The sequence below is a fragment of the Solanum lycopersicum genome, chromosome 6 (genome assembly GCF_036512215.1).
Source record: "Solanum lycopersicum chromosome 6, SLM_r2.1".
Taxonomy (NCBI): domain Eukaryota; kingdom Viridiplantae; phylum Streptophyta; class Magnoliopsida; order Solanales; family Solanaceae; genus Solanum; species Solanum lycopersicum.
Window position 1 is genome coordinate 51,501,408 of NC_090805.1, and position 13,111 is coordinate 51,514,518.

The window sequence follows — 13,111 nt, forward strand, 5'->3', positions numbered from 1 at the left end:
TCTGATTCTCGTGCCTACATTATTGCACCCTGTCTTGTTATTTCCATTTTGAACTACTATTTCTGCATCTCCCCGACCAAATCCACCTATATTAGGTTACTTGTTGGTGGTTTATCAAAATTCACCCTCGGAAACAAGTTTTGGTCCAGGAGTCACTTTCTCTGTGTTATTTGTCTCTCTATATTGAAATTCATCATGTTACATTTTCATTCTGCTCACCAACAAAACTTCCATACAAAATGGCAACACAAGAACTTCGCTGGGGTTCATCATCCAATAGAAAAGGGCAACATACCTGTATGCAAAGAAAATAAACCTGATTCTTGAATTCTCAACACTTCTGCTACTGGAGCACAAGATACATCTTTCGTAGGAGAAGATACGTATAAACAATTTTGATTTAACGAATAAGCAATTCCTCGGTATATTATTCAGTTAGTACAGAATATTTTCTTTGTGCATCAATAGAAAAGAATTGTATCAATATTTTCGTAGGATTGCCGATTGATGTAGGAGTTACATGCCTCCAGGGCACCTAGTGGAAGATGTAGAATGTTGACAACAAAATGCACTCTAACTCTATATATACAATTGTTGTACATACAAATAAGTATATACACAACACAAAGACAACAAAAAGTTGGACTTGACGATGCCAGAATGTGTGATGTCCTTGCATTTGAATTCAAGAAACAGAGTGTTGCACGACTTTTGTCTCCAATGACAAGCAGTCTCTATTATGAGGTTTAGAGAGCACTTCATCCTCACAACCACTAGGCATAATGGGATTAATGCCCCCTGGATTCAATGGGAACAGAATCTTGTAGTAACCTTCCATTATTTGCCCCATATTGCAAGTTTCTGCAACCTTTGGTATCTGTTCAACAGTAAAACACTTTCTTAAGCATGCATGTGACTTGTCATGGTTAGTTCAAATGATCAAGTACTATCTTTTGATAAATAGTTTTATAGCAAAACAGTGACAATGTTTGGAGCGGCTTGCAAACAACAATTTTAACGGATACCTACCATCTCTCTCCAAGATAAGTACTGAGACTGAATAAATTCGCATACAAGTTACAATGACTTAAAGTCTGATGAAAAAAATCAACTTGCACTTTTTTGTCTTTGTTGGGACCTGAGCCTCTATTCTCCTATCATTGTTATTTACTTCATTGATCATAGGCTACACCCTTGGTTTATCTGGGGTTTTGCTTAAGCCAAATAGTTAAAGGGATAAAGCATTTCAGTAGCGAATATATCACCAAACCATCTGATTGTTTATCACAAACATGTGGCATTTATTTAGATAAAATGTAAAAATTTACTATAAATGGAATACTCCAATTTGTTTAGTCTCTTTCTCTGTCCTATTCTGCTAGTTGATCGAGACACCACGTTCAAAGGGCCCTTTTTCCTATCGGACATATGCAAGAATGGAATTTAAGTACCTGATAAATGTCTCTGAGATATCCATGGAGGTTGGTGAATTCAATGAGCTTCTTCTTGGTACATTTGAAGAGGACATTATAGACCACATCAAACCGAATCAAAGTAGTGAACAAACACACATCTGCAAGTGTCAAAACATCCCCACACAAATACCTCGATCCCGCCAAATGATCCTCCAACATTTCCAGTGTTCTAAACAACCCTTCTGCTGCTTTATTGTATGCTTCTTGACTTTGTGCAAATCCACACCTACCAGAACATAAGAAAGGCACACAAATTACTTTTTGTTCTTCTGAACTTGTACATCAAATTGCGAGTAAATGGCATTGCTTTGATGAGAAAACTATACAACACAGCCGAGTATACTCAGCATTCAATGTGAGTTCATTCAACCAATCTTGGCAGGCAAAGTCAGACACAGAACTTGTACTGAGTAGAATAGTACTCTATATAGATTGATCGAAGTGCATGTAAGCTGACTAAAAACAACTTTTTTTTATCTCTCTATGTCAAACCACATGATGTTCACTCGTCCTAGACTTCCCAAAGTGTGACACCATTTCATTTTTACACCAATTCTATAGTTTGTAATAACACAAAATCATTACATTATTATTTTTAAAAAAACTTTGATATAGTGTCTTGCTCTCTAATTAACATTTAGTAGCTATTATGTTTATAATATTTTTATACTGTCAAAATAAAATCTTCAAATTTACTCCCCGATCACATAAAATGAAACGAAATGACTAACTACAAGGAAAAAAGAAGATCCAAGTATGCTCCTCCTTCCAAAACTACACACTGAACTAACTTCTTATCCATTACACCTCTATTTTGGCCACTATCATTAACATAATATGTAAGCAAGTACATAGACACTATCACAGAAATTGAAAGAAGCAAGTAAAATGGGAAAAATAGTCCAAGTATACTCCTTTCTACAGAATTACACAAAAAACAAAAGGGGATTTACCTGTACACGCCATTATTAACGTTTGGATAAATTATATCGTTCCATTTTCGAATGTCAACTTTCAATGCAGGTGGTGAAAGATCCAATTCAGGATTCCCTGAAATTTCATTCAAACCCGAATTGAAAAACTCAATAATATCATAACTCTCATTACAAAGCACTTCCTTCTTCCCCATGTCCCACAACATTGGAACAGTTGATCGACCACTATAACCACCGCGTCTCAGCTTATAAACTTCTCTTAAGGTTTTACACCCGTTAGCTTTATCCAAACCCGGAACAAGCTTATCCTTATCCGGGTCAGAAAAAACCCGGAATTCCCAAGACCCATCAATACCCGGAGAAGCAATTGAAACGGGTACAGAATCTTCTAGACCCTTAAGAGCTCGAACAATAAGTGTTCTGTGTGCCCACGGACATGGAAGGCCCACGTAAAGGTGGAGGTCTTTCGGGGAGAATTTCAATTCGGGATTGGAGTATAGCCGAAACTGCGACGTGGGTCGGGTGTAGGATCCGGTTGGGTCTGATGGAGCGAGTTGGGACATCATGAGCTGCCACGTGGCGGACCAAGTTGAACGGACGGTGGAGATGAGGAGCTGTGGGGGAAGTGATGGACCCCATAGAAGCTTAGTGATGGTGTTTATGAGGTTAGTGTTTGAGTTTTGGTTAAGTGACATTTTTGGAGTTGAGTTGCATAGCTTAGTGTGAAGAATTTTAGGATATTTTAGTTTGTGAGTTTTTGATTTTGATGGAGGAAATGGAATGGAGATAAAAGAGGAGACCTGAGCAGAGTACATTTTTTTTTTTGGTTTTGCAGAACGTTTTAGGAAATTCGTTGGGGATGAAGACTGAAGAGGAGGAGTATTGGGCTGGGCTGACTATGTTGCATACTTCAAAACATACTCATAATTTTCAATTTTTTTTAAGGGAAAATTACGCATATAAACACAGTTAATACATAACATATTTATAGATAATTATTTAATTCAATTTTTTTAGTTTTGTATAACTTGCATAGTTGTATAATTTGAAATTTGTATAATATAAATTATATAACTTTTTGTAATTCAAAATTTGTATAAATTGTATAACTATTTACACTTCTGATATTGTACACTAAATAATACAAACCTGCGAATCATATAAATGTATCCCAAATAATATAAACTTACAAATTATATTAATCCGTAAATTATACAAATAAGACAGTTTAAACTATTGTTACAATTCGTAAATATACAAACTATAGATATGGAGCAAATTTAAATTTATTATAATGACTCTTTACAAAATTACTCAATATATTTTTCTTTTGTTTACGTAATATAATAGTAAATGGCACGTAAATATTTCACTTTATTCGAAGTACTTAAGGTGTATCAGTTTCATAATTGTTTTCTAATCACGTGGATAGTAAATGGTCAAAGAAGAACCGAAAAAAAATAAAAAATGTTCCTACATTGGGCCAAACAAGCCTGAATTTCAATTAACTAGTGGGCCTAAAAAGCTTAAAACAGCAATGGACCAGAGCCCAGTAAGTTAAGCTGCATATAAAACCCTAACGCATTCGGCTGCCATTCCTCTCATTGTTAGGGTTTTGGAGGTAGAGAGAGAGCAGCTGAGCAAGACCGGCAACAATGTCGAAGAGAGGTATCGCAACGATCGTTTTACTATTATAGCTTCACTTAATCTTAATTTACTTATCTCACTTGTGATTCGATTACTGAAAAATGTATGTTAAGGTCGCGGAGGTTCCGCGGGGAACAAGTTTAGGATGTCGCTGGGTTTGCCCGTGGCAGCCACCGTCAATTGTGCTGATAACACCGGAGCAAAGAACTTGTACATCATTTCGGTGAAGGGTATCAAGGGAAGGCTTAACAGGTTGCCATCAGCTTGTGTGGGTGATATGGTCATGGCTACCGTGAAGAAGGGTAAGCCCGATCTCAGGAAGAAAGTCATGCCTGCCGTCATTGTTCGTCAGCGCAAGCCATGGCGCCGAAAGGACGGTGTCTTCATGTACTTTGAAGGTATATTTGCAAATCATTGATTGATTTTTGTTGTCTATCACTAGAATTTGTATTCTTTTACCCAGTTATGCATCTTTCAATTAAAAAAGAAATTGATATTTTAAAGCAATACTCTACTATGGTGTGTTCCCTATGCGTTTTTTTTTTGTTGAAAATACTTACCATACATGAAGAATGATTATTTAGGAGCATAGTGTTTTGTATTGTATTTCTTAGTGTTGAACCATCAGAACAATGTCTAGCTCTAGGTGGTATTTGAAGCAAATGATGTATAGCAAGAGTTGGTACATTCGCGAGGAAATAATCATTTTGCAGGAAAATATATTCCAGATCATTAACAAATGAAAACAGAGTTGTGTACGGCTTATGAACCTTAAGGATTCGTTTGGTAGGATGTATTATAGAACCTAATACATTTTCTTTACACGGTAGAATTAGCCTTTGTATAACTATTAACTATTCAGCTTTATAGGATGTATAACTATTACATTAAAACCATGGTTATCTTACAACTTACATAAAAAAATAAAAAATAAAACATTTTTTCTGATCCTTTGATTTTTTTTCTTATGCAGATAATGCTGGTGTAATTGTGAACCCCAAGGGAGAAATGAAAGGTAACATATATTACTTAGTCCTTCCTAGACCAGATTACCTTGAATAACTTTCTTTTTGTTTAGCCACTTGCTTTACTTGAACGCCTTGAGCTATTTCTGTTTATGTGCTTGAGCCATTTGTCTTTCACTTCGATAAGTCCTTGTTATCTTTACATAGCTTGCTAGTTGATGGGGTTCGGGGATGGCAAGTTATGGTATGACAATTAGTTCTACCAGAAACAGATTCAGCAAGCTGCTTGAGCCATTTGTTTTCACTTCCACAAGTCCTTTGTTATCTTTACATAGTTTGCTAGTTGATGGGGTTCGGGGATGGTAAGTTTATGGTGTGACAATTAGTTCTACCAGAAACAGATTTAGCAAGCTGCTTGAGCCATTTGTTTTCACTTCCACAAGTCCTTTGGTTATCTTTACATAGTTTGCTAGTTGATTTACCAAGCTGTTGATATTATGCTAATCGTGTGCACTGTTTGTTTTGTAGGATCTGCAATTACAGGGCCAATTGGGAAAGAGTGTGCTGATCTTTGGCCAAGAATTGCAAGTGCTGCTAATGCTATTGTGTAGAAGAGTTCCCTTGAGTAGTTTGAAATTCTTGTTTTTAACAGTTAAATTTATGTTTTTGGATATCAGATTGTTTTCTTATTAAGAGATCAGTTTTTGCCGGTTTGAGAATTTTATATCTAGAATACATGTCTATCGCCTGTTTCTTCTATATTGTGATTTTGCCTTTTCAGACAAATGCTATAATCATTTCTTAATCGTAAAATTTGTACTTGTACAATTCAGCCTGAGCTAATAAACTTAGGCCCGTTTGACCATAAATTTTGCAAGTAAAACTTGACAAATTTTGTTTGTCCATACACTTTTTTATTATTTGGCAAATTTTTTTGACAAATTTTTCAAATTCTCAAATACTAGAAAAAACTAGTATTTGGGTCAAATTTCATTATTTGGAAAGTTTTAGAAATTCAATTTTTACCCTTAACTTTTTATTTTACAAAAATAACATATTTATTGACACCAACCAATAATTTTTTACGTATGAATATGAAAATGATGATATGGTTGTTGGTGAAAGTGACGAACTATTGGTTCAGGGTAACAACATCGCCTTATCTTCTCGATCATCTGATTCGGAAATGCAAGCTCATCGAGAAGAGATTGTTTATAAAATGTGGGAAGATTATATTAAAGAATAGGTTGAACTCTTTCAGATGAGAAAGCATAGGTTCTTCAGTGATTGCAATATTTATTTCCTTTTGTTTTCTTCTTTTTTTTTTCCTCGAATTTATATTAGTTATATTTTCATTATCATGATTTGTACCAAGACCTTTTCACTATACAAATATTTACTTAATGATTCTTGTTGATTTGTTGCGGAAGTCATAAGTCTTGTTACGTGAGATTTCTATTGTGCTATGTAATACAAATTTATGGTTAGTTTGATAGTTTTAAAAACTTATGGGTATAAATCATATTTCTTAAAAAAATGAAATATGTTTCTCAAATTCTATGGTCAAACACATGGTAAAATTTCACCCAAATAATATTTGCCAAAAATATTTGAATATCTATGGCCAAACGCTAGCTTAGTTTTCATTGTATTGCACGTATTCAAGCGTTCCTTTGTTCAAATTTTATCTCAGGTAGTTTTATTGGTGCACTAAATCCACTATATGCATTTTTCATTATGTTTCCTTTTTGATTGGAGAGAATCGAGTATACGACAAAAATTCTTAGAGCAAAATAATCGCCCAGCGTATTTTTTTTCCTCGTCTAAGTCTTTGTTTAAGTAATATGGATTTGCATTGAAATTAAAAACAAGTTGAGCGCTCATTCATGTATCATCTTATTGATATGATTATATTATTTTTTTGAACAAGGGGCACAAATATGAACTTGTTCTCCTTGAAGATATTGCTTGTCGTTGCAAGTTTCGCATATTTACTTACCAAACGTAATTTAACTAGTGAAATTAAATTAAAAGAATTTTTTAACAGAAAGAAGTATATATTCAAAAATTAAGCTTTCATTTTGTAAGAGAGCCACTAATACATAATATTAAATGTATTTTTAGTATTGACACATTTGAGGTTTTTTTAAATACAATCTCATAAAAAGATAGGCGTAATTTTTTAGTTCACACTCTTAATTTGTTTGTTAAGAAAACCATATATTTATAATATACTGGGTACCCGATAGTTGATGTAAATTCCATTTATTTTGGAGGAATACAATATAGAGGGGGAAGAAAGGGAAAAATACAAGTTGGTCAGAAAAAGTAAGCTACGACTTTTATTTTATTTTTTGGTTTCAGACGTTTATTAGGGTTTCAATTTTATTGGATTTCGATCGCAGTTGAGAGGATCTGACAGAAAATGGTGAGAGGAATGCTGCGTAAACTTGCCAATCAGTCTCTTTCAGTCGCCGGAAAATGGCAGCAGCAACAGCTCCGCCGCCTCAACATCCACGAATATCAGGTCGCTCATCGCTTCCCATATCAGTAAAATGAGATGTTTCTGAATCTGTAAATCTTATCAAACTTGTTGATCCTGCTTTGTTTGTACACATCTCATCCTAATTCGTAATAACTTTGATCTTGTAGTACTTTTTTTTTTTTGGATTCGAGATACTGTAGGATAAAAAATTGGTGAAACTTGTTGCTTTTATGGATCATTTCTATCTGAGATCTCTCCCGTACCTTGATAGTTGAGGAGATGCTTGTGAAAATTTGAGTTAGTGGATATTGTGTAATATTGCACTCAATATTGTTTTTAGAGGCGAAGATGGAGATTTAGTACAAATACATTATTTTCTTATAATTGTTCAAACCTAACCAAAGAGTCCCACTAGAACACACTAATCTTTGCTGTACTTCTTAAAATGCTGTGCGTGAAACTTTCTCGTATCAAATAATACTTCAGATTTTTTTCATTATATATTGTTTTGAAGTTTTGTTTGTTATGAAATTAGGGAGCTGAATTGATGAGTAAATATGGAATCAATGTACCGAAAGGTGTTGCTGTTGCTTCCCTTGATGAAGTGAAAAAAGCAATTCAAGACGTGTTCCCTAACCAAAGCGAGGTAGTTTGAGGAAGTAGTATGCTTTGCAGAAGTCTGATATCTTTGCTACAGCTAATGACAGAGTAAATGTTTTCTGCTTTGCTCGTTTGGTGATACAGGTTGTTGTTAAGTCACAAGTCCTTGCTGGTGGTCGTGGCCTTGGAACGTTTAAAAATGGATTTCAGGGTGGAGTTCATATTGTCAAGGCTGATCAGGCTGAAGACATTGCCAGTACTGAACATTCTCCTCTACTAGATTTTTCTAAAAAATTTACTTCATTGTTACAGGGCAAACCTATGCTGTTATCTGCTTTTATGGAAAAGATCTTTTGTTGCCAATGGATATTTTCTTCAACGGGAATAAAATGAAGTTTCTTCTGTGAGTTGTAGGTGTCTTATTAGGTTTCAGCAACTGTCAGAAGAGATATCTAGCTTAGTATTTCTTACTCGAAATGAAAGCACAATTTGCTTGACTTGATAAGATTTTTTACCCAAGAAACCAGCTAGGGACGCTACTTTGGTGATCTAAGAGGTTTTACCTCAGGGCATAAAATTATTTTTCTTTTAGTGGTCAGTTGTATGTCTTAAAACTTTTTTGGTGGCATTTAGTGCTTCAGGTTTTCGTTTATCCTTACATTTGAATATGCTTTTTTGAGTGTGTAGTTCTATCATTGCTGCTCATGTTTCTTCGTGTTTCTAAAATTGTCTCGTGCTTCTTCTTTTTTTATGGTTTTGTGTATATTTTTATAATGAACAACATTGTCAAATGCATTTGGTCTCAGGTAAAATGCTTGGACAGATACTTGTTACTAAACAAACTGGAGCTCAAGGAAAAGTTGTCAGCAAGGTTTGTATTTTATTATTTACATCTGTATTCTTCATCCATAATCAATATTTAGTAGCAATCTTGATTTATCATCCAAAAGATTTAAGATTTTAAAGAGAAAGTTATTTACCTCAAATATTGTGTTTCATGAGATGTCATCCCCATTTTTTAAAAGTATGAAGTGGTTCATAAAGGCCTGTTTGTGAGGCGCTTAAGCCCTGAAGCTCAGTACAGTGATTTTATGCTTTGCCTCGCTTTGGGGGTGCTTTAGTGCTACAAAGGTGATAATGTGCACCTCAGTGTGAGCAGGCTATGCTTCAAATAGGGTAGTGCTAAATGGTATTGATGGATATAGATGGTAGACGATATATCATTGTATCAATTGTGTAAAACATGTTATGGATGAAAAGTTAGTGTGTAGGAAATGAGTTCACTAATCTGTATTAGAACTTCATAAAAAAACTAATCTGTATTAGAAATTAAAAGATCATTGCACTTGTAGCACAGAACTTAATTTGATTTTTTAATTGACACTTTATTTCACGTATTTAGTGTAATTGCTGCTGCTAATTAATTTCTTGGTAAGTATAGTTTCATTTTTGCAGTTACACTCATTTGCGCCTTTTTGGATTAAAGAACATGCCTAATTATTTTCTGTCTTCGATAAAATGGTTATAATGTGAAGTCAACATCCATAGTTAAAACCGTTATAAACTTCTTATTGATTTCATTGGTTGGTGATGATAATAACAAGATCAAACTGTTCATTTAATCAGATTTACTAATTTTGATCAAAAGATGATACTAAAATTCAACTATCAGCATCTTGTTCTCCAAAAAAAAAAAAAAACTACCATCAGTACCTAGTATAATATGCAGATTTTCTGATACACTTAATCTAATTGATTGCAGGTTTATCTATGTGAAAAGATGTCCCTGGTTAATGAAATGTACTTTTCAATTATACTTGATCGTGCAACTGCTGGCCCTGTAAGTTCCATGACTTGCTGTTTCTTAAACTTGCTGAGTCCTTTGTGTCCACTTTATTGTTTTTAATGTATATTCAGAATTTATATCCCAGTCAAATGACTGTTACCAATCAATAAAACAATTAAATCTCTGTTCAATGTCTCTCCAGCTTTCACTTCTTAGTCCTTACTATTATACTTTCTAACACCACTGAGTACCTCCACATGAGATTATAGGGGAAACAGGGAAAATTTAGTGTGAATAGAAGAGGATAATGAAGGAATTTCTCTGTCTAGCTATTTGTTCTGACTGCATGGGTATCTTTCCGGATGTACAGATCAAGTAAAAAGAGAATCTGCATATATTTTTTATTCTATTGAATGAAACCCAATTTAGAAACATGTGCTTCATTGTGTAGCTTCTGTCCTATGAGTGGATAGCTCAATGGTGCTTGAAACTGATGCATGCAGCTAAACATCAGTCATGCTTGTGTCCTAACTTAATGCTGGATTTAGTTACCTTTATGTCTAGAAATGAATGAGTTTGGTTCCATCAAAAAAATTTATTCTTATTTCTGATTGAAGAACAATAAGGTATATTTGCTATCACCTCAGCTATCTGGGTGATCTTCTGAATGTATCTGATTATTAATGAGAGAGCCCAAGTTCTTTCATAATTTTTTATGTCCTACGAAGGTCAGGCAAAAAGTTTGAAGTACTAGGATTTCCTTCAACTTTCAAGAGTAATTTTAATATAGATATTTGAAAATTCAGAAAACAATATTATTCAATTTGAGTTTTCCTATTAATTAAATGTTTGGGAACGGGGGATGTTGGGCCCTTAAACCCTAGCCGTCAATCTTTTGTTTTTAAGTTTTGCTGTTAACTCCTAGTGCAAAATCTTTTTACTTTATTAGAAATCTTGGTCATATAGAGGATGCTTATTATCATTTTTTTTTTGTCGTTGATCTATCGATATGAAGCTGCTTGCTGTTGTCTTTTCTATTGCAGCTCATTATTGCTTGTCGAAAGGGTGGAACCAGCATAGAAGACCTAGCAGAAAAATTCCCCGACATGATTATAAAGGTTACTTTTCTTTCAATTCATCCAAGATTTAGCTGTTTTGTTTTGTTGCTATTGTTGCCAACTAATAAGCTTTCTCTGCACCTGTATTTTCCAGGTTCCAATTGATGTTTTCAAAGGAATCAGTGATGCAGATGCTGCAAAGGTTGTTGATGGTTTGGCTCCAAAAGTAGCTGACAGAAACGATTCAATTGAACAAGTGAAAAAGTTGTATAAACTTTTCTGTGAAACTGACTGCACAATGTTAGAGGTAAATCATTTTCATCATTTCCACAGGTTAAGAAGTTGTAGCAAGAATGCCATTAGGAAAAGGAACCCTATTTATATCTAATTCTAGACATTTGTCTGGGCAGATCAACCCCCTTGCAGAAACTTCTGACAACAAGCTGGTAGCTGCAGATGCAAAGCTCAATTTTGACGATAATGCTGCTTACCGCCAAAAGGAAATATTTTCTCTTCGCGATTCATCACAAGAAGATCCTCGTGAGGTAACTCCTTATGCCGTCTTTATTTGGATATCACTGAAGGCGCTGACTTTTCATCCTTGATGCAACTATATACGAGCTCCCATTTATTTTGTTTACTATGGTTAACTCCTTAGGTTGCTGCTGCAAAAGCCGATTTGAATTATATTGGCTTGGATGGAGAAATTGGTTGCATGGTAAATGGTGCTGGATTGGCAATGGCTACCATGGATATTATTAAGCTTCATGGGGGAACTCCAGCCAATTTTCTAGATGTTGGTGGAAATGCTACTGAAGGCCAGGTATGTGTGTTTTCTGGATGATGCAATGTGAAGAACAGTTGTCTAATGCTCATTTGCATGTTTGCTCTACTTTTTGTGATATTTGAACAAGAGTATTATTATATTGAAGTCTATTATTTGGCTTAATGAGTGGTAAATGTTGAAAAGATAACTTCAGAATCCACAAATGGTTGAATTTCTTTCTTGTGCTTTGGAGTAGGTTGTCGAGGCCTTCAAAATTTTGACTGCAGATGAGAAGGTGAAAGCTATTTTGGTGAACATCTTTGGCGGAATAATGAAGTGTGATGTGATAGCCAGTGGTATTGTTAATGCAGCCAAGCAGGTTAGTTTTGTGTTTTTTGTGATCACGCGTCTGTTGGTTTGTCCAACAATGTTGTCCATTTTAGGATCAATTTTTTGTGCCTGTTTTGTCCCACTTAGCCACACATCAATATTTACACCTGATCTCTGTTGCAATTAAGCTCCATGCATGATGTGCTGATTCTTGTGGGTTTGTGATTTAAGGTTCAACTGAAAGTACCTGTGATTGTTCGTCTGGAAGGAACCAACGTCGAACAAGGGAAGAGAATTCTCAAGGTAAATCTTCAACTTTGGCATCTGGGCATGAACTTTGCCTTGCCATAACAGTTGCTAATTTTGCTGTGCATAGGAAAAGTCAGTTTCAAGTAGTAAATCACCTTGTCTGGTTTTTCATGTGCAGGAAAGTGGCATGAAACTGATTACCGCTGAGGATTTAGATGACGCAGCTGAAAAGGCAGTCAAGGCCTTAGCTTAGTTGAAAGAACAAAAAAGAGAACAAAATTTGTTATAATTTTAATTTGTGTAAGCCTTTTGATTGGCTCCCTTTTTGTCTGGGATAATCTGAATGTGCAATTCTTGATTTTACAATAAAACAATGAGCTACACTTTTTTGTCAACACTTGGAGCAAGCTTGGTGGTGCTTTTTAATCATCATTCATTTATAACATTGTATGTACGCACCTCGGCTGATGCATCTGTGTTAAGAAAGCTTGTTTTGGCTATAACCTAACCTTCTGACTGATGTTTCCCTGCTGTGTGGCTGTGTTTGTGGTCGTGATTCACTGTGCTTACAGCAATAACAAATCTAGTGTAATTCAACGTGTTGAGTTCGAGTAATATGTGTGAAACTATGTTTATAATAGATCTATTAGTGGAAGAATATAAGATTTTGGGTGTTTTTAATTAAAAAAAGATACTTAAGCGGTCATTTTGTTTACTACCTAGTTATCTCGGGATTTTTATAAATTAATCTTATTGGTGAATTTTACGTGTCTTAATCTTGTGTTTAGGGAGGGGATATAAGATTTTGGGTGTTT

General features: G+C 34.8%; 3 protein-coding genes across 4 annotated transcripts; 2 read left to right on the forward strand and 1 right to left on the reverse strand.

The window, feature by feature from the left end:
* Positions 1-380: 380 nt before the first annotated feature.
* Positions 381-3,617, reverse strand: LOC101264336 (uncharacterized). Its single transcript, XM_004242324.5, has 3 exons — positions 2,429-3,617; positions 1,452-1,701; positions 381-877 (listed from the first exon to the last, which is right to left on the reverse strand). Exons 1-3 carry the CDS (start codon positions 3,223-3,225, stop codon positions 686-688), a joined length of 1,239 nt encoding a protein of 412 aa, XP_004242372.1. The 5' UTR covers positions 3,226-3,617; the 3' UTR covers positions 381-685.
* Positions 3,618-4,009: 392 nt separating this feature from the next.
* L23 (60S ribosomal protein L23) lies at positions 4,010-5,735 on the forward strand. Its single transcript, NM_001309885.1, has 4 exons — positions 4,010-4,078; positions 4,171-4,455; positions 5,031-5,072; positions 5,551-5,735. Exons 1-4 carry the CDS (start codon positions 4,066-4,068, stop codon positions 5,631-5,633), a joined length of 423 nt encoding a protein of 140 aa, NP_001296814.1. The 5' UTR covers positions 4,010-4,065; the 3' UTR covers positions 5,634-5,735.
* Positions 5,736-7,269: 1,534 nt separating this feature from the next.
* Positions 7,270-12,687, forward strand: LOC543863 (succinyl CoA ligase beta subunit). 2 transcript variants are annotated; one of them, NM_001317038.1, is made up of 13 exons: positions 7,270-7,350; positions 7,428-7,549; positions 8,043-8,153; positions 8,252-8,363; positions 8,914-8,978; positions 9,870-9,947; positions 10,937-11,011; positions 11,106-11,258; positions 11,362-11,496; positions 11,610-11,774; positions 11,974-12,096; positions 12,279-12,350; positions 12,475-12,687. In NM_001317038.1, exons 2-13 carry the CDS (start codon positions 7,448-7,450, stop codon positions 12,547-12,549), a joined length of 1,266 nt encoding a protein of 421 aa, NP_001303967.1. In that variant the 5' UTR covers positions 7,270-7,350; positions 7,428-7,447; the 3' UTR covers positions 12,550-12,687. The 2 variants fall into 2 exon arrangements, with proteins under 2 accessions (NP_001303967.1, NP_001234293.2); NM_001247364.2 differs by having other exon boundaries at positions 7,336-7,549.
* The last annotated feature ends 424 nt before the right edge of the window (positions 12,688-13,111 follow it).